This window comes from Panthera leo, chromosome E2, assembly GCF_018350215.1.
Source record: "Panthera leo isolate Ple1 chromosome E2, P.leo_Ple1_pat1.1, whole genome shotgun sequence".
In the NCBI taxonomy this organism is placed as follows: domain Eukaryota; kingdom Metazoa; phylum Chordata; class Mammalia; order Carnivora; family Felidae; genus Panthera; species Panthera leo.
Window position 1 is genome coordinate 15454960 of NC_056693.1, and position 23640 is coordinate 15478599.

At 55.6% G+C, this 23640-nt stretch overlaps 1 protein-coding gene across 1 annotated transcript in view; it reads right to left on the reverse strand.

Annotated features, from left to right (window-relative positions):
- RYR1 (ryanodine receptor 1) overlaps positions 1-22869 on the reverse strand; it is a 112979-nt gene extending 90110 nt beyond the window's left edge. The window contains exons 1-25 of the mRNA XM_042920374.1: positions 22846-22869; positions 22071-22190; positions 20905-21009; positions 19751-19825; positions 19577-19655; positions 19201-19313; positions 18788-18881; positions 17657-17750; positions 17427-17501; positions 16788-16944; positions 16497-16661; positions 14457-14578; positions 13762-13957; positions 9591-9726; positions 9413-9508; positions 9211-9329; positions 8175-8308; positions 7419-7660; positions 6669-6861; positions 5244-5460; positions 3553-3657; positions 3235-3338; positions 2757-2840; positions 1644-1951; positions 607-809 (exon numbers count right to left, since the gene is read on the reverse strand). Coding sequence (XP_042776308.1) covers positions 607-809; positions 1644-1951; positions 2757-2840; positions 3235-3338; positions 3553-3657; positions 5244-5460; positions 6669-6861; positions 7419-7660; positions 8175-8308; positions 9211-9329; positions 9413-9508; positions 9591-9726; positions 13762-13957; positions 14457-14578; positions 16497-16661; positions 16788-16944; positions 17427-17501; positions 17657-17750; positions 18788-18881; positions 19201-19313; positions 19577-19655; positions 19751-19825; positions 20905-21009; positions 22071-22190; positions 22846-22869 — 3360 coding nt within the window. The remainder of the gene's footprint in view (positions 1-606; positions 810-1643; positions 1952-2756; positions 2841-3234; positions 3339-3552; positions 3658-5243; positions 5461-6668; positions 6862-7418; positions 7661-8174; positions 8309-9210; positions 9330-9412; positions 9509-9590; positions 9727-13761; positions 13958-14456; positions 14579-16496; positions 16662-16787; positions 16945-17426; positions 17502-17656; positions 17751-18787; positions 18882-19200; positions 19314-19576; positions 19656-19750; positions 19826-20904; positions 21010-22070; positions 22191-22845) is intronic.
- Positions 22870-23640: the final 771 nt, after the last annotated feature.

Here is a 23640-nt window from a genome sequence, read left to right on the forward strand (position 1 = left end):
TGTCCCCTCTACAGACTCACATATACCTATATGCCCCCAGAATAGGTAAATGGAAAACGAGATGGATGGATGGGAAGTAGGGTGCACGGCCAGATGGAAGAATGGAATGGAAGCTTACTCTACATTGGTTGATACAAGGAAGGAAGAAATTATAGACGGATAGATGGATGAGTGGGTGGGTAGATGGATGGATAGGTGGACAGGTGGATAAATGGATGAGTGGATGGATGCATGCATCAAATGATTTGATCGATAAGTGAAATCACAAATTGCTTAAATAAGTGAACGGCTAAACTAACAAAAAAATGAATAAACGGATGGAAATGTGGATGGGTAAGTGGTTATTTGGGCAGATGAGTAGATGGGTGGATAGTCGGATTTGTGGATAGGTGGATGGATGAATAGACAGATGGATGGTTGGATGGAAAGATGGATGATGGATAGATATGTGCATGGACAGAGAGGGATGGATGAACAGATGGACGAGTGGTAAGGCAGATGCAGGGATGAGTGGACAGTGGGGCACAGACAGAGGCAGGGCTGGAGTGTATGAGTTGTGCGGAGGGACCACAGGGCCTGGCAGAAGGGAGCCCAGGGAGTACCCACGCGGTGCCCATTGAAGACATAGGCCAGCTCGTCAGCTCCCAGCTCCACGTCAGGTCGCAGCTCAGGCCTCGCCCAGCCCACTCGCATCTCACCGGTGGTGACTGCCTCGAACTCAAAGTACCAGCGGCCACTCTGCACCGCGTAGGATTTCTCTGCCCGGAAGATGCGCACCCGGTCCCAACGAGACTGGCTCTCCACCTGACCTACAGAGTCAGGGGCCAAGCAGAGTCAGAGACTGGGTGGGGAGCGGATCCCAAGGCACTGAGAGGTTGGTGGGAGACACCAGAGAAGGTAAGGGCCTTGGGGGGCTGGGGGAAGAGGGACGATTTCTTGGTTTATAGGAGAACTGGTGAATCTCAGACTAGCCAGAGGTGGAAAGGACCTACTCAGTGAGACTCCTCCCCCACCCCTTCTCCTTAGCAGTCAGAGCCCTGAGAGAAGAGATGCTGACAGAGACAGAAAGTCGGGTCTGTCACTGTCATGGTCTAGGGTTAAGGGTCAAGATTAGGGTCGATGTTTAGATTTAAGCACCTAGAGCCAGATCAGGGAGAGAGTGTCAGAGTCAGGCTCTAGGAGGGGATAGAAATTGGAGTTGGGGACCACAGCCAGGATGGGTGGTTGAGGTTGGGATTGGGATAGGTCAGGGGTCAGGGTAAGGGTAGGGGTTAGAAGCTCTCTGAGTTCTTGGCTGGGTGGCTCCATGTTGAAGCTATGGTCCAGAGGTTAGAGGTTAGGAGTCAGCGTTGGGGGTCAGGAATTGGAGTCAGGGATTAGGGATAGTGCGCACTGGGCTCCTGACCTGGCAGCTCAGTGTTATAGCCATAGCCCAGGCAGGGCTTGTGTATGATGAAGGTCAGTGGTCAAGATTGGGTTCAGGGTCGGGGTCAGAGTAAGGGTCAAGGTTATGGAGTGCAGAAAGGCTCAATGTGGTAGATGTAGCCCGTTCAGGGGCTGAGTCAGGCCAGAAATCAAGGGTCAAGGGACGAGGTCTGCATCACGGCAGGAGTCAGGGTCAGGGACCTGAGGTCTGCACTCACTGGGCTCCTGGTCAGGCGGCTCAATGTTGTAGCCATAGCCCAGCAGGGTGCGCACGGCCTGGCAGAGGCTGTCCCGGTTGCTGCGCTTGGTGGCCTCGTCCAGCAGCCGATAGGGCACGAGGCGAGGGTTTCGGCGCGCTGGGATGTCCTGCACAGCACTGTAGCTCCAGCCCTGGGCCACACGGTCTCGTGCCCACACGTTGTGCCCATTCTCTGCCAGCCGGTCCACCAGCGTCATCTGCGCCGGTGTCAGCCGCACGTGGCTCAGGTCTAGTGGCGCCGGCTTGTACCCATTGCTCATCATGTACCTGTGGGTGTGGCAGGGCTTGGTGAGATGAGACACTCACCTCCACCTCTGGGCTCTGCTCAGTGGGATCTCTGACTTCTGACCCTTGCTCCAGGATTCCATGATCCTGAGCTCTGAGTTTTGGAATTGCTGACCTTTGATCTCTGACATCAGGGTTCTATGACTCTGTCGAATAAGCTTTGAGATACTTGGCTTCTTTACCCAGGATCCTGTGAGCCTAGCAAGGGCTTTCATGCCACTGACCTCTGGCCTCTCTGACCCCTGCATTGTGATTTTGGCAGCCTCCTCTTCAACCCTGGAACTCTGACCTCTCACTTCTAACTTTGAGGTTTCTTACCGCTGACCTCAGAACTCTATCACTTCAAATTCCTGGCTTTGGAGTCCTTGACCCCTGAACCCTGACCTCTATCCCCAAGGACCTCTCACCTATAATTTTAGGGACCCTCACTTATGACTCCAACAGCTTCTCACCTCTTTCTATTGACTCCTTGACTCTGACTTGGAGAAATGACCTCTGTTCTCTCATTTTCCCTGATTCCATGGCAGACCTTGACCTTGGGTCCTAACTCACACCCACTGTCTCTCTGGGACTCCTGCCTCCATAATCCTGACCCCTCCTCAGGACACTCACCACTGACTCCAGGGCCCTGACCCCTTGTCCTATGACCTTCACCCTAACCTGTGACCCTTTGTCTCTGACCTCAGCCTCATACAAGACCCCTCAACTGCCCAGCCCTTATCACGTCATCCCCAGCCCCCCCCACCAAGCTCTGTTCCCCAGAGGGACCTGGGCCACCCGCACTCACGTCTTGGGGAGTTTGGTCTTCTTAAGGTTGTCCTCCGCCTTCTCATCTGCCATGCCCACGTGGCAGCCCAGTGCCAGCAGCGTCCTGGGGCGGGGTGGGAGGGCAGTGTCACCTCACACAGCCTTCCTGCCCCTGGCCTCCCCTCCCCCAGCCCGGCTTCCCTCCTCCCCCGCCCTTGTCGGTTTCTCACATCTCTTGCTCTGACTTTCTGGGTGTCTGTCCCCATCCCTCTGTCTCAGTCTCTGTCTCTCTGACTCCTGTCTGGCCTTGCTTCTTTGTCTCTGTGTCTCTTTGACGGTGCCCATCTTTTCCTGTCCACCTACTTCTTTCCCTGATTCCACGTCTCTCTCTCTCTCTTACTGACTAGCTCTCTAGTCTCTCTAGCTGTCTGTCTCTGCTTCACAATCCCTGTCTCTCCTTGCCCTCTTCCTCACCAGCAGTCGGTCCCAGACCCTTGCTCCCTGCCCCCCCCCCTCACTTGAGCGTCTCCCCCGACATCTGCAGGTTGTAATTCCTCTCGGGCTCTGGTAGGCTGTGGAAGTCCACAAGACACGGGTGCAGCCTCTTATTGTCATCCCGAACCTGGAGAAACCCCAGTGTCAACTTTCAGGGTCCCTTCCCTCCCCCCAACACTCCCAGACTGTGGCCCCTGACCTCCTGCCCTTAGTTCTGCCACAAGAACCCCAAGGACGTCCTGGTGCCCTAAAGTCCCTTCCCCCAACCACTGGCCCCTCCCTGCTCACTCCCCCAACGGCAAGTCTAGCCTGAGTCCCTCATGCTGCAGGCGGCCCCTCACCGGGCCATAGGTCCAGCCCTGCTCGATGCGAGTCAGCGCCCAGAGTTCATGGATGTTCTCTGCCAGCTTCTCCCGAATGCGTTCCAGATGGGGAGGCAGGACAATCTGGAGGCAGGGAACGGTCATGAGATCCCTGTGTTCCTTCCAGGCTGCACCATGACCCCTCTCCCCAAGGACACGTATGAGCCCTGGACGGTTCCCCCAGATTTTCCCTGCTATTCTGAGCCCTGCTCCTCATCACCATCACCTGACTCCAGGGTTGACACTCAGTCCAGCTGAGTAAGGACTTCGAATCATGGAATTAAGGAATTATCTAGGAATTGGGACTCTCTCCCCCTTTGGACTGGTTGTTCCATGAGGACAGGGCCTGGGGCTGCCTCAGTTTCCACCACTTCCCCAGTCCATCCCACAGCCAGGCTCAGAGGAGATGCTTGGAAAGTGGTTGCTGAATGAATGGGCGAGTCTCTTTCCTTCTTTGTACGATGAGGATCGGAACAATACTTACCTCATAAGGATTCAGTGATGTAATCCAGATAACTACTCAGTCTTATGTAGTTTATGTAAGTGTCTGGCGCACAGTGGGTGCATAATAAATATTTATGTTGTTAGTGTTCTACAGACAAGAGATAATGATGGTTCGTTCGGACCAGGGCAGGCCATGGGGGGAAGCAGAGGGGGTGGGAGGGATGTCCAGGAGGCCAAGTGGACAGCCCATGAGGCTGAGAAGCTGGGGGAGCAGGAGGGAGACATCCAGAAGGGGGCCCAGGCTCTGTCCTGGCTACAGGGGATGGCTAGTTCACCATGAAATAATATCACTATTGCTACTGATAACACTAACTGTATTGAGTCCTTCCTATTTACTCAGGACTGTGCTGAGCGCTTCACAGATATTCATCTAACCTCCACAACTGTGAGACAAGGTAGGTTCTGTTGTTATCCCCTTTCCTCACAGATGAGGAAACTGAGGCACAGAGAAGTAAAGCCACATACGTACGGTAACACACAGAAAATCAGACCCTCGTGGTCAGGCTCTTGAACACAACTTATGTGGCCTCTGATAGGGACATGTTTGTGGGGGTGGGGAGTTCAAGTTGGGACAGGAGGAGCGGGAAGGCCCAGATGGAAGGGATGCCAACAGACTAGTGGAAAAGATCTCAAACTTTGGAATCCGCACATGGGTTCAAATCAGCTGTGTGGCTTATATAGGTTGCTTAACTCTTCTGGGTCTCACTTTCCTCAACTGTAAATCAGGGGCAATAATAGTCTTTTCTTGGGGCGCCTGGTTGGCTCAGGCGGGTGAGCATCCAACTCTTGATTTCAGCTCAGGTCATGGTTCTCACGGTTTGTGAGATCGAACCCCACATGGGGCTCTGTGCTGTGGGCACAGAGCCTGCTCGGGACTCTCTCTGACCCTCCCTGGTGTGTGTGCACATGCTCTCATGCTCTCTCTAAAAAAAAAAAAAAAAAAAAAAAAACCAAAAACTTTAATAATTGTCCTTTCTTTAGGGGGCTACAGTGAGGACTCCCAGAAGGTGGGATTCTGTCTTCCGAGAGTTCTTTGCCTCCACTCTGCCTCAGCTTCCCAATCTGTTGTTAAACAACAAGATTCCCAGCTTCCAAATCAGCTCCCCACCTCCCTGACTCCTAAGGGAGTCTGTCTCACCAGGAAACCCTTGCAGGGCAGGCAGTACCTGGACAGTGTCCACAGGGCAGGGCACAAAGTCAGTGTGTGAGAGGCAGCGGCTGGGTCCCACCAGGTGGGGCCCTCGAGGCCCCTCCCGCCGATACTCCTTGATGGGCTCCAGATGAAGTCGCTCTCGAGGGAGCACAGCTTCATGGCATGGGGCATAGCCAGGTGGAGGGAGGAACTTGAATTCGCCATGGCGGCCACCAAGAAGGAACCGTACCCTGAGTGGGAGAGTGGGGTTACTGGTGAGGCAGATTACAAGGAGAATCTGTGCTCCCAGGGTAAGGGAGCAATCCTGGGATCTGTGGAAAGTTCTGGGAAAGATCACCGGGCAGCCATGGAGTCATGGAGGTCATTTAAGGTCAAAGAGAATGTCTGAGGTCAACGAGAATCAGTGGAAAATCAAAAAAGGAGGGGGCACCTGGGTGGCTCAGTCGGTTGAACGTCCAACTTCAGCTTGGGTCATGATCTCACAGCTTGTGAGTTCGAGCCCTGCGTCAGGCTCTGTGCTGACGGCTCAGAGCCTGGAGCCTGCTTTGGACTCTGTCTCTCTCTCTCTCTCTCTCTCTCTCTCTGCCCCTCCCCACTTGTGCTCTCTCTCTCTCAAAAATAAACATTAAAAAAAAAAAAAGGAAAGTGTGGGTTCATTGGGAGTTAATGCAAGATCATAGAAAGATCCACTGGAAGAGACCTTGGCTCAATAGAATGTTTGAGGATACTGAAGGTTTCTGGGAGACCAAGAAGGTCATCCGGAAATCACGGAAAATCTGGTGTAACTATGAGATAACCCTAATCACCACTGAATGGACACTGGGAAGCTCTTTACAGAGCTTGGGATCATTGGGAAAAGACTGAGTTACTGAGAGACCTTTGAAATAATTGGGGATATTGAGGAATTATGGTCACTGGGGGATCATGGAGTAATTAGAAGATCACTGGGAGATGCTGGGATCACTGAAAAGCGGTTAAAAGCATGGAATCATTGGGAGAATCCAAGATAATTTGGGGGGTCATTGGGAGGGTCTGGGTCATTGGAAGAGAGCTGTCAGATTCTGGAGTCATTTGGAGGTCACTGGAATGACATAGAGTCATTGGGAGAGTCTAACATCATTTGGGAATTAACTGGAAGAGTTATTAGAAGGTCATTGTGCAATTTGGAGGACACGTGAAAGTCGCTGGAAGGATATGGGGTTGGGAAGAAGCTGAGGTCTTTGGGAGGGTCTGGATCAATGGGAGGACACTAAAGTGTTTGGGACCATGTAGAGATCACTGGGACCTTCCCGTAGGGATCTGACCAGTCAGTCCTGAGGGTAGGCTGCCCAGTGAAGGTAGGCTCCTGGCCTTATAGTAGGCCATGTTGTAACTAGGGAAGGTGTCTTGGGACAGTCCCAGGTCTGGGGCCTGGCAAGGGGCAAAGGCAAGTCCTCACTTGACACCAGCCGAGAAACTGACAACAGGGAAGAAGAGTCCATCCAGGTTGAAGGCCTCAAAGACGCCCTGCACAGGACAGCCATTGATTCGGAAGGAGATGGATGGCACGCTGAGGTCCAGGCAGCAGCTGACGACATCCTCAGGGGCCAGGAGGTGCTGCCCTGGGGAAGTCACTGGGCGTGCCACGTGTCCTGCGCCAGGGTCACAGGGAAGAGTCAAAAGTCAGGGGTCTCAAGACCTCACTGGTCAGAGTCTAATGGTCTCAAGAGGCAAGAGTCAGATATTAGAGAATCTTATGGGATCTGGATCCTGGAAACCCTAAGGTCGAGTGTTCCCATGGAGGGTCCTGGATCTCTGAGATAAGGGAGGAGGTCAAGGTTCCCCTGAAGTTAGGGTCTTGAGAGCTGTGGAGTCAGAGATTACAGTCACCCTGGAGTTAGAATTCTGGAACCCTTGGGGGCTGGAAGTCAAGGGTCAGAAGTCATAATGATCTGGGCAGTTTTCAAGGATCTCTTGGGTCAGAGATCATACATCTCCTGGGGTCAGAGTTCTGGAGACTATGAGGAAGCAGGTTAGGGGCAAGATTCTGGAAGCGTTAGGGTTGGGGTCTTGGAAAATTAGGAATCAGAGGTCAAAATTTGGCCTCTCGTGGGGATCAAGATCCCAAGAAGCCTAAGGTGTATGGTGAGAGTCTGAGAAGCTCTGGGGCCAATGATCGGGGATGAGGGTCCCCGGAAGGGTCAGGTACCTGTCCAGAGGTGCAGCCCATCAAATCCGTAGGAATAGAGGTCATCACCGACCCCGTTGCCGCCCCAGCCCTCGCCGCCACCGGGGTAAGGGCTGTAGCCCTCAGTGAGGGCCCAGCCCACCCGCAGGTGGGTGGCCTGAGCTGTCAGGAACGGAGCCACCTCGTCCACCATCACCTCAAAGTACCATTTGCCGTACTGTGTGGAGCCCTCTGCTCGGCCCACAAAGATGTTGGGGCGGATGCTGCAGGGAAGATGGGACAGGAGAGGGGGTGAGGGAGAGGTGGGGAGCAAAGCCAGGTTGTTGCAGGGTTGGGGGGGGGGAAGGGAGAAGAGAAGGAGAGATACACACAGGAAAAACAGAAGGCAGAGACATGGAGACAGAGAGAGAGAAAGCAGAGACAGAGACCTCAAAAAATAGAGAGAGATGGGTGAGAGACAGAGAAAACGAAATGGAGGAGAAATAGAGACACATACAGAGGGAGATAGATAGCAAAAAGAGCAAATGCAGAAAAAGACAGAGAAAGAGAGAGGAACAGACAGAGGCAGAAATGGAAGAGGGAGAGAGGACAAGAGGAGGGGGGGCCGGGGGTGAGCTGGGGCAAGAGAGGACATCTGTGAGGACCGGGTGTTAAGTCTTGGGGTGGGAGACCGAGGAAGGGACATCCACCTGGGTGTGGAGTCTCTGATCTGGGAAAGGGTTAAGAGGTCTGGGGTCAGGGTGAGGTCAGGCTGGGGTCAGGGGTTACGGGCCAGACCTGGTGACATAGTTGATGAGGCTTGTCTGCAGCAGAAGCTCACGGCCAGGGAGCAAGTTCTCGGTAATGAGATCTTGGTTGGAGCGCACGGCCACGCCATTGCACACACAGAGGGAACACAGCACATCGAGCACCTGGAGGTCGAGGTCAGAGGTCAGGTTGTGAGCGCACCAGGGCGGGGAAATCCGGGGTGGAAAGCCAGAAGTTAAGGATAATGTGCCAGGACAAGAGGTGGAGATTTTGATGGGCAAGGAGGTGGTGGAAGTGCGAGGTCAGGGCTCACAGAGGAAGGTCAAGGGTCAAAGAGAAAGGTCAGGCCGGGGGCCGCAGGATCTGGGGTAAGACGTCAGCAGTGTTAAGGAAGGAGGGACTGGAGTAGGAGGTGAGGAGTCAGAGGGAGGAGGGAAAAGGTTGGTTAGTGAGAGCAGGAGGGTCAGGAGGAGATTTTAGATCAGCAGGGGCTGCACACGTGTGTCTTCGGGTGCCAGGTGATAATGTACATGTGTGAGGTGGTTAGAAATTGTTCAGCGGGGCGGGGTGCCTGGGTGGCTCAGTCGGTTGAGGGTCCGACTTCGGCTCAAGTCATGATTTCGCGGTCTGTGAGTTCGAGCCCCGCGTTGGGCTCTGTGTTGACAGCTCGGAGCCTGGAGCCTGCTTCGATCCTGTGTCTGCGTCTCCCTCTCTCTCTCTCTGCCCCACCCCCACTCACACTCTGTCTCCCTGTCTCTCTCAGAAACAGGTAGGACCTGTGGCGAGCTGGAGGGCGTATATGCAGCCCACCTAAAGACTACAAAATCAGAAATTAAAAAATAAAAATGTTGCGGAGATCTAATGAAGCACACCTGTGGCCCAGAATCCATTTAAGAACTGTAAGTTTAAGACCCTTGTGTTGAGATGGAAGCATGTGGGAGTGGAGTCCAGGTAAGAGACAAGATGGGGAGGAGAAAGGGAGTGAGGGAGGTGGAGAATTCCGGGGCCCTGGGAAAAGGTCAGGGTTCAGAGTTCAGGGGATGAGAGGTCAGGGCGAGGGGCCAACCTTGTGGTTCCTCCCGTGCTTGTCCAGGAGGGAGATGATGGACTTGATGTGGTTCTCCTGGATGATATTCAGGACCTCAGGACTCTCAATCAGGACACAGTACAGCACCTCCAGGATCCCTGTGCAGGTGGCAGAATGGTAGGCGAGTGACTGCGGCCCTCCCCTGTGCCAGCCCCTGTCCCCTCCCCCTGGGTTCTCCTACCAGAGGAGGCCTCCAGCCGATCGAGCTTGCTGACCAGCCAGTCCAGGTTGGTGGAGAAGAGGGCACAGTTGGTACGATTGCCACGGATCAGAGAGGCTGAGGGTGGCAAAGAGGCGTCAGACCCCATGGCACTGAGGAGCTGGGGTGCTCTAGGGGAAGCCAGAACCGGGCCCCTTACCCAGGAGTTCATAGAGCAGGTTCACAATCTCTTTCCAGGACTCGGCTGCCTCCTCCCCTGCAAATTCGGCAAAGTGGGCAGCCGTGGTGTAGACATTTAGGCGGTCAATGCAGTTCAGGACCAGGGAGAGCATCCCCTAGGGTGGGGAAAAGGGGCGGGTCACCATGGGAGTCCCAGGCCCTCTCTTCCTTGCCCTTCTTGGATTTGCTAATTCATTCAACTTCAACAACCAGCAACTATGTTCCCAGATCCAACAACATTAGCTCCACGTTCCCGTTCACTCCCATCACCCTCCTCTCCTCCTCAGTTCCCCACATCCGTCCTTGTCCTCTCTGCCTCGGTTCCCAACATAACACGTCCTTATTAACATCAGGACTGCGGCCCCCGGGTGGCTCAGTCAATTAGGGGTCCAACTTTGGTTCAGGTCACGATCCCATGGTTCGTGGGTTCAAGCCCCGCGTCCGACTCTGTGCTGACAGCTCAGAGCCTGGAGCCTACTTCGGATTCTGTGTCTCCCTCTCTCTCTGCCCCTCCCTTGCTTGTGCTCTCTCTCTCTCTCAAAATTAAAATAAACATTAAAAAAAAAGACCATCAGGACTGACTGTGCTTTTCCTTCCCGAAGTTTTCTTTCCATCCTATCCACTTCCAAGCATCCCACTCTGGGTCCTAACTGGCTCAGTTTACTCTCCGCGCCAACCACCCGAGAGATTTTTTTTTTTTTTTTTTGCATTTTACATTTTAAACTTGGTCTTCTCTTATTGTGAATTATAAAAGGCATACAGAAAAGCACATACAATAATACATACAGTCAGCCCTTGTTATTCGCGGTAGTTAGGTTCTATAAAGTCACCGTGAACACGGAGTTAGCAAATCCTGAACCACTCACCTCTCCCGGGGAAAACACGGGGAGTTGCTCTGAGTCACGTTTTCGTCAACCAGTACATAATCTTGGCACATATGTGTGTCCGTTTAAAGACAGTGATTTAATATATATTGTTGATGCATTAACATTAAATTCACGGCCAACAGCACTCTAACTCCTCCTAAATGAAGCATATCCCCCCCTTATTTTCTCCATAAGGCCCACCACAGCCTCTTGCCCTCGAGAGCACTAGACAGCACGTTAGCGCTACACTCGGGGGCCACTTTAAACAGCGAACTCAACAAAAAAACACCAGCGTGTGGAAAATGTGGCACTAAATATACCATGAAAAGGACACCTGTTTACAGGCCGACTGCTGAAACAAGAAGGCGCAGCATCACCCTGTTCAGCCTCAGCCGGGAACATGAGGGCCACCGACACAAATTTTTTGCCACTCCGCACATGTTCACGCGTGACCACGAAGATGTTGCAAGTATTGATGTGAGGGTCACAAATAGATTTTAGCAAGTAGGCAAATTTGCAAAGGCAGATCTGTGCACACCAAACATCAAACGTGTATGGCTCAACAGATACAAAGAACACCTGTGCAACCGTGACCCAAGCCCGGAAAGAGACCACCGCCAGCCACGCAGAAGTCGCCTGGATGCCCCTCCTGACCACACAAACCTCTCTGCGAGGAATAACCGCTGTCCTGGCTTTTGTAGAAATCCTCTCCTTGCTTTTCTATTTTTACCGCCTATGTATGCGTCAGTAAACAGTCTAATTGAGTTTTGCCTGTTTTTGAACTTGGCGTACACAATAAGTATTCTTCTGGACATGGAGTCTTTTGCTGGGTGTTATGTTTTAAGTTCAAGAACACCGTTTCACGTGGCTGTAGTCCCTTCATTTTCGTGGTGGAGTAGTATCCATATCCGCTGTGTGTGTGAACACGCGACATTTGCGGATCCATGCTGGTGGTGGACATTTGGGCTGTTTCTAGCTTTTGGCCATTACGTATAGCGCTACCGTGACAATCACTGTGTCTTTATGCTGGGGGCCCCTATCACTAGTAAGAGAGGCAGCACACGGGGGTAGAGGGCGGTTGGAGTCACACAGAGTGGCTGAGTCACTAACTAGTCGTGATTTTAGGGAACCTATCCCTCTTGTGGCTCCCAAAGTGAAAGTCCTCACCCAGAGCCTGGCCTTCGTCACCTCTCTGCCCTCATCTCCTCCCACTCTGCCCCTAGTTCACCCTGTCCCAAGTCGCCCTGGCCTCCTCATGGTTCTAGAACCTGCCAAGCACACTCCCTGTGCACTGCTCTCCCCTTTGTCTCCTCTCTGTCCCTCCCCCAGGTGTACATGTGGCTGCCTCTCTTCACTCAGGTCCCCTCCCTGACCAGTCTATTTTATTTATTTTTTATTTTTTTTTAAAGTTTATTTATTCTGAGAGAGACAGTGACAGTGCAAGTGGGGGAGACACAGAGAGAAAGAGACAGAGAATCCCAAGCAGGCTCTGCTCTGGCAGTGAAGAGCTGGACGCAGGACTCGAACCCACGAAATCGTGAGATCGTGACCTGAACTGAAACCAAGAGTCAGGCGCTCAACCCACTGAGCCATCCAGGTGCCCCTGTTTTATTTTTCTTTTAAGTTTACTTATTTATTTTGAGAGAGCACGCGTGAGCAGGGGAGGGGCAGAGAAAGAAGGAGAGCGAGAATCCCAAGCAGACTCCACACTTGGTGCTCAGTGCTAGGCTCAATCCCACGATCCTGAGATCGTGACCTGAGCGGAAATCAAGAGTTTGGACACTCAACCGACTGAGCCACCCAGGCGCCCACTGATCACTCTGTTTTAAGGATTTAAAAAAATTTTTTTAAATTTATTTATTTTTGACAGCAGGACAGAGAGAGCGAGCAGGGGAGGGGCAGAGAGAGAAGGAGAGAGAGAATCTCAAGCAGGCTCTGCACTGTCAGCACGGAGTCTGAGGTGGGGCTCAAACCCACAAACTGTGAGATCATGACCTGAGCCAAGACGAATAGTTGGATGCTTAACCAACTGAGCCACCCAGGCTCCCCAAGACCACTCTATTTTAAATTGCAACAACCCCAGCACTCCCTGCTACTTCCCTCCTTAATTTTTTTCTCAGTACTTATCATCTTATATACCATGTAATTTTCTTATTTTATTGATCATCATCTATCCTCCTCACATGTCAGTTCCATAAAGACAGAGATTTTTGTCTGTTTTGCTGACAGCTGTACCCCTTGGCATATTTGTTGGGGAGATAGATGGCTGTTATTTAATCTCTCTGAGCTTCTGTGATCCATCTGTAATATGGGAATTACAACCCCCATGGGGTTATCAGGAGGATGTCATGTATATAGCACCCTTAGCACACAATAAAGGCCAAATTCAAAGTAATAATAACCACTAACACCTATATATCATCTGCTACGTGCTGGCACGGTTCTAAACGTTTGGCCTATACTAATTCCACTCCACAAATAAGTTTCGTTGTTGTTACTATTATCACTTTTGGATCAGATTGGGGAGTCCCTGGAGAGGAGGAGGGTCAGTTGTTAGCCTTTAAACGAACATGCTCCCCTATCACCCGGTGGGGACATCAGACCTCGGGGCCTTTGTCCAGTCCCCTCCTCCCACCCCGTGCGGTCCCCCTCACTCTGACCCCCTGTTGGGCGGAGCCCGCTCCACATCTCTTCCCTTCTTGCTCTCAGAACACACAGACCCCCCCCCAGATCCTGACTCCAGCAGAGGACCCTCCCTGACGCCCCAAAACCCACCTCTGGCCCTGCCCCTCCTCCCATACCCCACTTTGGTTCAGTCCTCCCAACTGCGGGCCGAGCCCCCACAGACACCATTCCCCCCCCCCACTCCCGAGTCCCGCAGCGTCATCCTCAGACTTCTTCCCAGGCCTGGCCGCTTCTACAGGCTTCGCCTCGGCACAGACCTGCGCTTAGGCCCCGCCCCACTCCGGGGTAAGGGATCAGGCCTGCCCCACCCCCTTCGCTCCGGTCGCAACTCGCTCCCACCCGCACCGCCCCTGCTCTGACAAACGCCCTGCCTTTCCCTCAAGGCCCCGCCCACCACCCCAAATTCTCCTCAAGGCCCGCCCCCTCACTTGTTCCCCGAAGGCCTGCGGCCCCGCCCCGTTTATACAGGCCCCGCCGGCTCTGAAACCACTACAGACGCCTTCAGGTCCCTCAGGCTCCGCCCCGCGGCCCCACCCCTCCCTCAGGCTCCGCCCCCGCGTCCACAGGCCCCGCCCCGCCCCGCCCTCGCCACGGCCCCACCTCCTCCTGGAAGAGGCTCTGGCGGTTGCGCAGGCTGCGCAGCTTGCTCTGCTTCTCCTCATGCTGCAGCTCCTCGGAGGGCGGCTCGAAGTAGCCGATGAGGTCCTGCAGGCTCAGGATGACACCCTCGATGGGCAGCGCTGTGCCAGCTGGCGGCCCCGAGCCCCGCGGCTTCCCGCTGAAGCTGTCCAGGCCCCTGTGGGGACGGCGCACCTGTCAGCCAGGAGCCCCGAGCGCTGACTATCATTGAGGCGCTCGCGAGTCCTACCCCTGCCCCCAAAGGACTCTTACAGACACACCTATTCTACAGAGGGGGAGACTGAGACTCGGAGACAGACAGACATTGGCCTGAGGCCACACAGTGGCCAGCGACAGAGCTAGGACTGGGACTCACTCCTGTGTAAGCACAGGGGGGTGGGTGGAAGCAGGTGTCAGGGCTGGGGAGGTCCAGGATCAAGGATCTGGGTGTCAGGGGTGATCAGGGATGTGAAGTCAAAATCATGGTTGTCAAGGTCAGATTAGGGGTCAAGTGTACAGAAGTCAGAGGTTTAGAGGTTAGGGATCCTGTGTATGTTAGGGGTGTGGAAGTCAGAGGTGGGATTAGAGGGGTCAGGTGTATGACCACGGGGAGCCTGGGGGTCAAGGCGTGGCCCCGCAGGGGGCGGGGGGGGGGCAGAGTGGGCAGAGTGGCTCACTTGACAAACTGGTTGTACAGGCCAGCGGTGCTGTAAATCATGCGGGCAGCCTGGGACTCCTCCTGCTGGCAGCGAGTCAGTGACAAGGCGTCGTCCATATGGCCTTCCTGGTGCAGCATGGCCTGGCAGTGGCGGGGGGGGGGGGCGGGCAGAGAGGTCAGGAGTGGGCCCAGCACCAAGGACGGATCATCTGCCCCCAGATCTCCATCCAGATTCTAGCCCCAAAGCTGCCCCCATCCTCCACTAAATCTCTCTGCCAGACACCCCCTTCTATCCCTCTTCATCTGACTCTTATTCTCTGTCCCCCTCCGCCCCCCCCCCTGTCTCCCCTCTGCCTCTGGCTCCATCTCCCTGCCCCTCTTTGTTTCTGTCTTTGTCTCTCTCCCTACGTCTCACATCGCTACCCTGTGCTTTGTCTCTTTCTCCCTGTCTTTCCCACTCTGTCTGTATCTCCATCTCTCTCTGCCTTCTGTCTCTATCCGCCTTTGATTCTGTGTTTGTGTCTCCCTCTCTGACTGTCCTGTCTGTCTGTCTCCAGGCCAGACCCTTTCCACCTGTATCTACTGCTGACTTAACACCCTCCCACCAGAAAGGTGTAATGACACCCTCACTTAACATGTCCCAGGCTGAATGCCTGAAAGCCTCTCTGTAAGATGAGACCATCTTCCAGCTTTCTCCTGAGCTGACCTCCCAGCGCCTCGTCCAGTCCTGTGGCTGTAAATACCACCCACCGCTGACGGCTCCCACTACCCGCCTCGGACCAGGCCCATTTCTATATCCTCCGCTCAGGTATCCAACTACAAGCTTCGTTTTTTTTTGAAACGAGCATCTCCCTAGTCTTCCCACTCATTCACTCTTTATCGAGGGGCTCTGTTCTACACATTGGATCCCTGTCATCCTGAGCTGCTGACACTTGGCTGTCCCCGACTCAGTTAATGGCATTTCCATCCTTCCAGTGGCTCAGGGCAAAAATCATGGCATCATCCTCGACCCCTGCCCCTCTCACCTCGAGATCCAGTCTGTCGGGAAATCCTGTTGGCTCCGCCCTCAAGCTACACACATAATCTGCCACCTTCCCCACCCTGGTCCTGTCCACTGTTTTCTCCCACCTGACCATGGCAGCAGTCGCCTCCCTGGGCTCCCTATTCCAACTCTGGGCCTCACCCCAAACCTATCTATTCCCACGAGCAGCTAAGGAACCTGAGTTAGGTCACCTCCCTGGCCTGCTCAAAACTCTACTGGGGTTCCATCTCACTAGGAGTAAAAGGTGGGACCCTCCCCATGGCCCACAAGGCCCTACATGATCTGCTCCCATCTCCTCTCTGTCCTTATCTTCCAAGACTTGTCCCTCAATCACTGCGCTCCAGCCAAACTGGATCTTCTTTCTGTTATTGCAACAAATCAACCTCATTCCAACCTCAGGGCCTTTGCACATGCCATGCCCTCTGCCCAGAGTAGCTTTTCCACTCTGCAGCTGGAATGCTATGTACTTCATTACAGGTGGTTTATTTACCATGTCTGAGTCTGGGAGGGCAGGACACAGGTCTGTATATCTCATCTATTTTTCCACACACACATCTAGAACAACTGGGACACTCCATAATTTGCCGAATGTTATTCTTGGTCTGTTTGTCACTGTCTTTGTCTCTTTTTGTCTTTTCCATCTCTGCTTCTCTGTCTCTATCTTTCTCTGTTTTTCTGTCTCCATGTCTTTTTGTCTCTGCTTTTCTCTGTCTCTATGTTTCTCTCTCCCTCTCTCTCTTTCCCTGTCCTTCTCCCTTTCTCCCTCTCCCTCTCTCTCCCTTTTCTCTCTCCTTCTCCCTCACTCTATTCATTCTTTCCATCCCATTTTTCCTCTCCCTCTCCCCCCTGTATATCTATCCCTCTTTCTTTTTCCTCTCTCAATCTCAGTTTGTCTTTGAGTCCCCATCTTTCTCTCAGTCCTACCCTCAAACTCCCAGAGGCTCAAGCATGATCACCTCTCGGTCTCCTTCCTGCCCCTGCCAGCACCCCCGCCCCTTCCCCTCACCAGGCACCCACCTTCTTCTTGAGCACGCCAAGCCTCAGGGCCTTGGGGTCCGGGGCCGCATAGGTGAGCCACAGGCCTGAGGCCACGTGCTGCACGAAGCACAGTGACTCCCCATACTTGATCTCAGGGGGACCCATGCCGTCCACATCCCGCTTGGGGGCCGTATCCAGCTTCTCCTGCAGGGGCAGGGGACAGAGGTCAGCCTCCTCTGCCTGCGCATTTAATCGGGGAGAGACTGCAGAATGGAGGCTGGGGCCGGATTTGGGGCCCCAAGTGAGGGAGGGCACCCTGACCCCACCGACCTTGGAGATGCGGAAGCAGAAGGAGGTCGCCTTGGTGTGGGCCTTGCTGGCATCGACCACCATCAGGCCCTGGTCCTCGGTGAGCGCCAGATACCGCCCAGTGGTAACATGCCGGATACGAAGAGGCTGGCCCCAGCGGAGGTGGCTCCCACTCCAGCTGCAAAGGGTGAGGGTGCCGGGGGGTCAGAGGCTCCCCCAGTCCTCCCATGGACACCACAGTCTTGGTCCAAACCTCATCAAGCCTCCAGCCTTCTTCCAGGGGGGCCCAAACCTTCCTTGGGGCCCTCAAATCTTTCTTAGGACCCCCTGGCCCTCCTTTGGGAACCCCAGTCCTATCTCAGGCCCTCACAACTTCCTCAGGGCTCCTCAGTGCTCCCAGTTTCCCCAGACCCACCACTTTCTCTCCCTCTACTCCCCACACTTTTACTCGGGATCCCCAATCTCTCCTCAGGAACGCCCACCCTCCCCTAGGTCCTTTTCCTCCAGGACTCTGGGACCCTGAAGACCTTCATCACCTTCTGGGGCTCCCCAGATTTCCCCTCAAAATCCTCCAGTTTCTTTCTCAGATCTTCCTTCAAGACCCTCTCTCCCCTCCCAGGCCCCCCAGGAGCTCTTAGCCCCAGCCCCAGCCCCTCCCACCTGATTCTCAGTGGCTCCAGTCTCCAGAGGGAGCGGGCATGGGTGCACACAGATCCCCCCTCGTAGTGGACGAGTCTGGGGACACGGGAGAGAGTGAGGTCAAGGGTTCAGTCGCCCTCCTCCCAGAATGTGATCCCCAACCCCACCCATAGGGTCCAGGTGGCCCGAGCCTGCTTTTACCCTTCCCCTCCTGCCCCAACACCCCAGGGCCTCTTGTCTCCAACCCAGACCTGCGCTGGTCCTCGCTGTCAGCGGGGGAAATGGTAAGACACTCATCCATGTGTCCGTGAAAGAGGCGAAGGACGTGGCCTCCGGTCACATAGCCTGGAAAGGAGCAAGGGAAAGTGTTCATTGTAGGGCTGGAGCCCTGGAGAGGCCTGGGAGCCAAAGTGGAGTTCAGGGGTCCTGCTTCTCCCCTGTGGGAGGTTGGGGATCTGAGTTTTAGGATCTAAAGTGGCAGTCTGAGATTTGGGCTAAGTTTGAGGCCTGAAGCAGGGGTATGAGATTTGGGGTCCGAGGTGGGGAATCTAAGTTTGGGGGTCTGGGTATACAGGGCTGAGGTTGGGGGGGGAATGTGGGTCTGAGTTTGGATTTCTGAGGTTGGGGGTCAGAGGTTTAAGTCTAACATTTCTGGATATTGGGCTCTGAGTGTCAGGTCTTGATTTGGGGTCTGGGTTTAGAGGTTTGATGGTTGGGTCTGAGGTTGGGGTCTGAACTTTGAAGGTTGATTTTGGAGTTCTGAGGTTCGGGGTCTGAAGTTATCGTCGACAGTTTCGAAGTCTGAGTTGGAGAAGCTTCAGAGTTAGAAGTTGGTGGGTTTGACATTAAGGCCTGAGTTTCAGGATCTGTGGTTTGAGTCTCAGCTTGGGTGTGGGGTTTGGGTGTTAAGAGCTGGGGTCAAAGTTTTGGGGTCATGCTTTGGGATCTTAGCACGGGAAGAATTTGGAAGATGATTTTAGATGTCTGGGGTTAAAGTTTGGAGATCTGAGGTCAGTTGGCTGAGATTTGGGGTCGGAATTAGAGGTCTTGGCTTGGATATCTGAGTTTGAATGTGGGGGTCTGGGTGTGGGGAGCTGAGGTCTCCATCTGTATTTGCCTTCTAAGGCTTGCGGATCTGAGGGCTAAGTTCCAAATGCGGTGCTCTAAGCTTTGGATCTGAGTTTAAGGGTCTGCCCTCCAGGACCTTGAGTGGGGCATGTGAGTTTTGGAGTCTAGATTTGGGTGTCTGATACTGAGTGTGGGGATTAGAGTCTGAACTCCAGGGTTCTGGATTTGGGGTCAGTATGGACATGTTTGACGGGCAAGGTGGGGGGTCTGTTCTGGGGGTCTCCGTTTAGGGACAGGAGGTCTGGGACCCTCACCCTCTTCGCAGCCGGAGCAGATGGGGTTCATGTTCCACAGTGTCTGCATGAAGGAGGCGTCCACCTGGAGCTCCCCGCTGGCCGTCGACAGGTGCTGGGGGCGGCCGGGAGGTGGCGGTCAGAGACGGTGGGTGAGAATAGTCCGGAGTCAGAGGCCGGAAACCAAAGGTGGAAGCCGGCAGACAGGGGACAGAAAATCAGAGATCACAGATCGGAAAACCAAGATCAAACTGGGCAGTGGGGCCCGGAAGACCAGAAATGGATGTCAGAGGTCGGGAAACCAGGAATCAGGCGTCCGACCGCTGGGGCCAGAGAGCTGGCAAATCAGTGACCGGCAGACGGGGGACCCCGTGCGCCCCCAGCCCTGGGCAGTAGTAGCTATGCCGGGGAGGGGGGGGGGCGGGATTGCTCACCAGGTAGCGCTCTGAGGAGACGCTGACGAGGATGAGGTCGTCCCCAACGCGGACCTTCTCTCCTTCCGACCTCTGCTTGGAGGCCGGGTGTGCCGTCCACCAACAGGCCTCCCCTAGGGAGGGGGTAGGGCTGTCAGGATGAGGACTACCCAGAATGCCCTTCCCCGAGGGGTCCCCAGCCCTCGGCCCCAAATTCTCTTATCACGACCACCCCCTCTCTGCCTCCCGCCCTCACACTCTCTGCCTCGGGTCCCCCCACGCTGGTCCGAGTCTCCCTCGTCGCCCCCGTCCCTGCCCCCGCCGGGCCTGCACCTTCCCCACCGCGGCCCCTGGCCGCAGCGCCCACGTCGCTGCCCTCCCCGCTCCAGCCCCACACCTGTGGCATCTTCCTGGAGTCCCACGTCGAAGGCCAGCTTGTCGGTCATGGAGCGCGAGGTGGTAAGACAGCTCAGGTACTAGGATCGCAGAGGGGAGTCAGCCTCCTCCCGGCCCTCGCCCCGCCCCTGCCCTCGCCCCGCCCCTGCCCCCGCCCCCTCGCTCTCACACTCACCATGCCGCTGTGCGTGTGCCGGAGCAGGATGGCATGGCCGTACAGGAGTGTCCTGTGTCCCCCACCCTGGGACGACTGCAGGGGGGAGGGGGTGGAGAGAGGGCACAGAGTGAGACCAGACCCCTCCCCCCCCACCAGGCGTCCGGCCTATCCTACGTGGCAATACGCTCCCCATAAAATACCATGCTCGCCCGGACACCAGAAAGCCTTAGCTCAGACCCTCAACAGATTCTCGGCCTCGGTTTCCCCATTCATGGAAGTAGGGGCTGTGTCTCTGAGAAGCCTGTGGGTAGGGTGTTTTCTAGTTCCCAAAGCCCGCTCTGTCCTCCCTGCCTCCTTCATCCTGTTGAGCAGGCCCCAGAGTCCCTCAGGGAGGCCGAACCGCTCTTCCGGTTGGTCTCCTGAGAGTCCCCCCTAACTCGTATTCCGTGGACCCTGGTCCCTTTCGCCGTAACCTGTCATAAGACAGCTGAGCGGCAGCCCATGTGCGCCTGGGTAGTCCTACCAGGTGTTAAATATTTGAACATCCTCATAGGGACCCCGCCCTGCGCCGCCACACACGCCGAAGCACAAGGAGCCCGGGCCCCTCCCGGGGTGGGTACATCGGATATACACCCGGTCACTCGATGGCGTCATGCCTCCCATCCTGGCTCTCACATGCCCATGCTCTGAGGGCGCCATGTGATGGGGCCACCTGATCACACGGCAGACCCACTCCTGGAGCGGAGGGGACCCACACTTGGGGCAGGGGGGAGGTGAGAGGAGAGGTCCCATGCAGAGAAGAGCTGGGATCAGGGGCGGAGGGAAGGATGGGAAAGAGGACAAAGGAGCAGGCACGGGAACGGGTCGGGGGGGCTCAGAAGCCCCCACCCCCTTCCTTCCTTCCTGGCTGGCCTGTCTGGGCTCCACAGCCCCTGACAGCTGGGGTGGGGGAGACCCCCAGCCCCTGTGTGCAGGACGTGGGCCCAAGAGCAGGGCCTGGGGCCGGGAGAGGTGGAAGAGGCAGGTGACACCCAAGGCCAGACCTACCCACTTATCCAAATTGAGGGCCTGTGAGGGGCGGGGCAGAGAGAGGAAGAAGAGCAGGCGGTGAGCGACCCCCGTGGCTTCCCACCCAGCCCTGCCACCGCGCCCCGCCAGGCCGGGAGCCTCACCTCCACGCCAGCCTCCACCGTGTTGGCCAGCATCTCCTGCAGGGCCCGGACCGACAGAGACTGCTCCAGGACGAAGCAACAGATGGCCAGATCGGGGGGCACGTTCTGCGGTGAGGGGGGGGGGGATGTGAGTGGGGGGCGCGAAGGCCCCTGAGCGCCGGTCTGAATACCCACACCCCTTGGAGACCCAGACCTGGCCCCGGTCCCCGGAGGAGCCCCTGCACCCTGCCACCCCCGCGGACACCGGCATCACAGAAGACATGCCTCCTTCCCTCAAACACCTAAACCCTAGCCGAGCCTCACGGAAGCTTCCCACCCCCCACCTAATCCCAAAGCGAGCCTCAGCCCTCTCTCAGACACGCTGCACCTGTTCCAACGCCACAGGACATGCCTCCCCCTGCAGATAACCCGAATTTCTGCAATCCCAAAGGAGCCCCCCGCCCCCCGTCTCCTGCTGTCACCAGCAGACGCTCCCAACTCCTGTCTTCTCCCTCACACGCCCGTGAACCCTGCTTCCAAATCACATCCAACCTTTCTCCTCCCTCCCCAGTCTCCCACCCAGTCCTCTGACTCCCAGACACCCTCCCCCTTGGATCCAAGACTCTCTAACCCGCTCAGACCCTTGGCCTCCTCCGCGATCTGACTCCACGTCCCTTCCCTCTCCCAGTCCCTGCCCTCACCCCCCAGGTCACCTCTTCTCTCAGACCCTGAGTCCACCTCGCCCTCAGACCCAGGCTCCCTCCACTCTCAGCCTCTAACTCCCTTCCCAGTCAGCCCCCCAGTCCCCCGCTAGTGTCCCCCAGCCCTCCAGGCCCTTTGGCTTTGGATCCAAGGCCCTCTGCCCCCTTAGACACCTGCCTCCTGAGACTCCCGAGCCCCTGCTTCTCCACCCCTACCTGCCTCCGACCTCTGGCCCTCTTTCCTTTTCACCCCCCCTCTTCCTTGAACTCAGGGCCCTCCATGCCCCCAGCCACCCTCCCTCTTCCCTCAGGTCCCCTGCTCTCCCTCCTCAGACCTCCCCTCCCGCCTGCCTGGAACCTTCAGCCCCTTTTCCCTCCCAGCCCCTCTCCGTTTTCTCTCCTAGCAGCACCCTCTCTTCAGACCCACACCCCTCTTCTTTGGACCCTGGCCTCTGCCCCCACAGACCCCCACACTCCCACACACACCTGGGCATTGCTGGTGGGCTCCAGGAAGCAGAGGCGGTTGCCAAAGCCCTCGGCCGCCAGGCAGAGCTTGAGCTGTTCCTTGAGCACCGTGGCGCTGCATTGCAGGACCACTTCGTCGTCCTGCGGGCAAAGCTCGGGGTCAGGGCCCCCACAGACACCGTGCCATCACCCCGCCCCTCTCCTCACGGGACAGGTGGCGACCGATAACACCCACCTCACAAGTCATCACACAGGAGCCTGTGCCCAGGGCTCCACACACTTCTCACGCCCCACGAGACAGGCACGAGTGTCATCCCTATTTTAAAATGGGGAAACTGAGGCTCAAGGAGGGGGCACAGCTTTCCAAGGCCACATGGCTGATTAAGGGGACGAGCTGGGATTTGAACCCCAGTCCAGCTGGCTCCAGTAGGGCCCCCAAGGTGAGCCACTGGGGGTGGAAACTATGAGCACCCCAAGTTCAATGGCTTTTAAGCTCAGCCTTCTCTAATTTCTCTTTTGTGTATTGTTTCAGTAATGGCTATCATTTAAGGAGTGCCTTCTTGTCTTTCCCTTTTTTCAATTTTATTTTAGAGAGAGCAGAGAGAGAGAGAAAGGGAGAGAGAATCCCGAGCAGGCTCCAAGCTCAGTGCGGAGCCCCACACGGGGCTCGATCCTACGACCCTGGGGTCACGCCCTGAGCCGCCATCAAGAGTTGGACGCTCAACTGACTGAGCCACCGAGGCGCCCCCGAGGAGTTCTTCCTAATGGTACGTGAATGTAGCTCCAGAGCCCAGACTGGCTCCAGGGTGGGCGGGGACATGCCGCAATGGACCCCCTGTCATCTCCGGTAAACGCCGAGGTAGGACGGCGACAGATAATGGCATCAGAGCAATGCTACACTTCCTGACATTGATAACCGTGCTGCGGTTTTGTACGACTGCCCTTGCTTCTTCGGAAACAGACACTGAAGTACTTTAGGAGTGAAGGGTGCCGCGTCCGCAACTTATCCCCAAAGAGTTGAGGGGGGAAGTGAAGTGTAGACCGAGAGAGGGAGGGGGAGAGGTAAATCAAGGGTGCCAAATCTTAACCTGTGGGGGAAATGACTTCAGGCCACGTGGGGGTTCTTTGAAGTAACCTTGCAGCTTTTCTCGAAGTTTGAAGTGCTTTCGAGATTATAAGCCGAAGTTGTAAGTAAAAGAAAGCGTTTTCGATGGGCTGGGTCCCCTTCCAAGAACTTAACACATACGAACTCATCGCGGAATCCCCACGGCGACCCTCGGAGGTGACCAGAAGGGAAACCTGTGGAAACTGGGACCCAGAGGTCACACCGCCGTCACACAGCATAGCTGGGATTTGATCCCAGCTCTCTGTGTCACACTCTTAGAACACTAGGCCACCTCTCCACGTGTTAGTGAAGTTGCCCGTATCTACACTTAGCACTGATATAAATGTACGCGGAGGAGGGGCCGACACTTTTCCGACAGTCGAGAATGATAGAGACTCCGGCTCTTCACCGCTGAGTCAGGCAGCGGTTGTTTCCTTTTACAGCCGAGGAAACGGGTTCCAGGGCGTTAGGCGTCCCGCCCGAGGC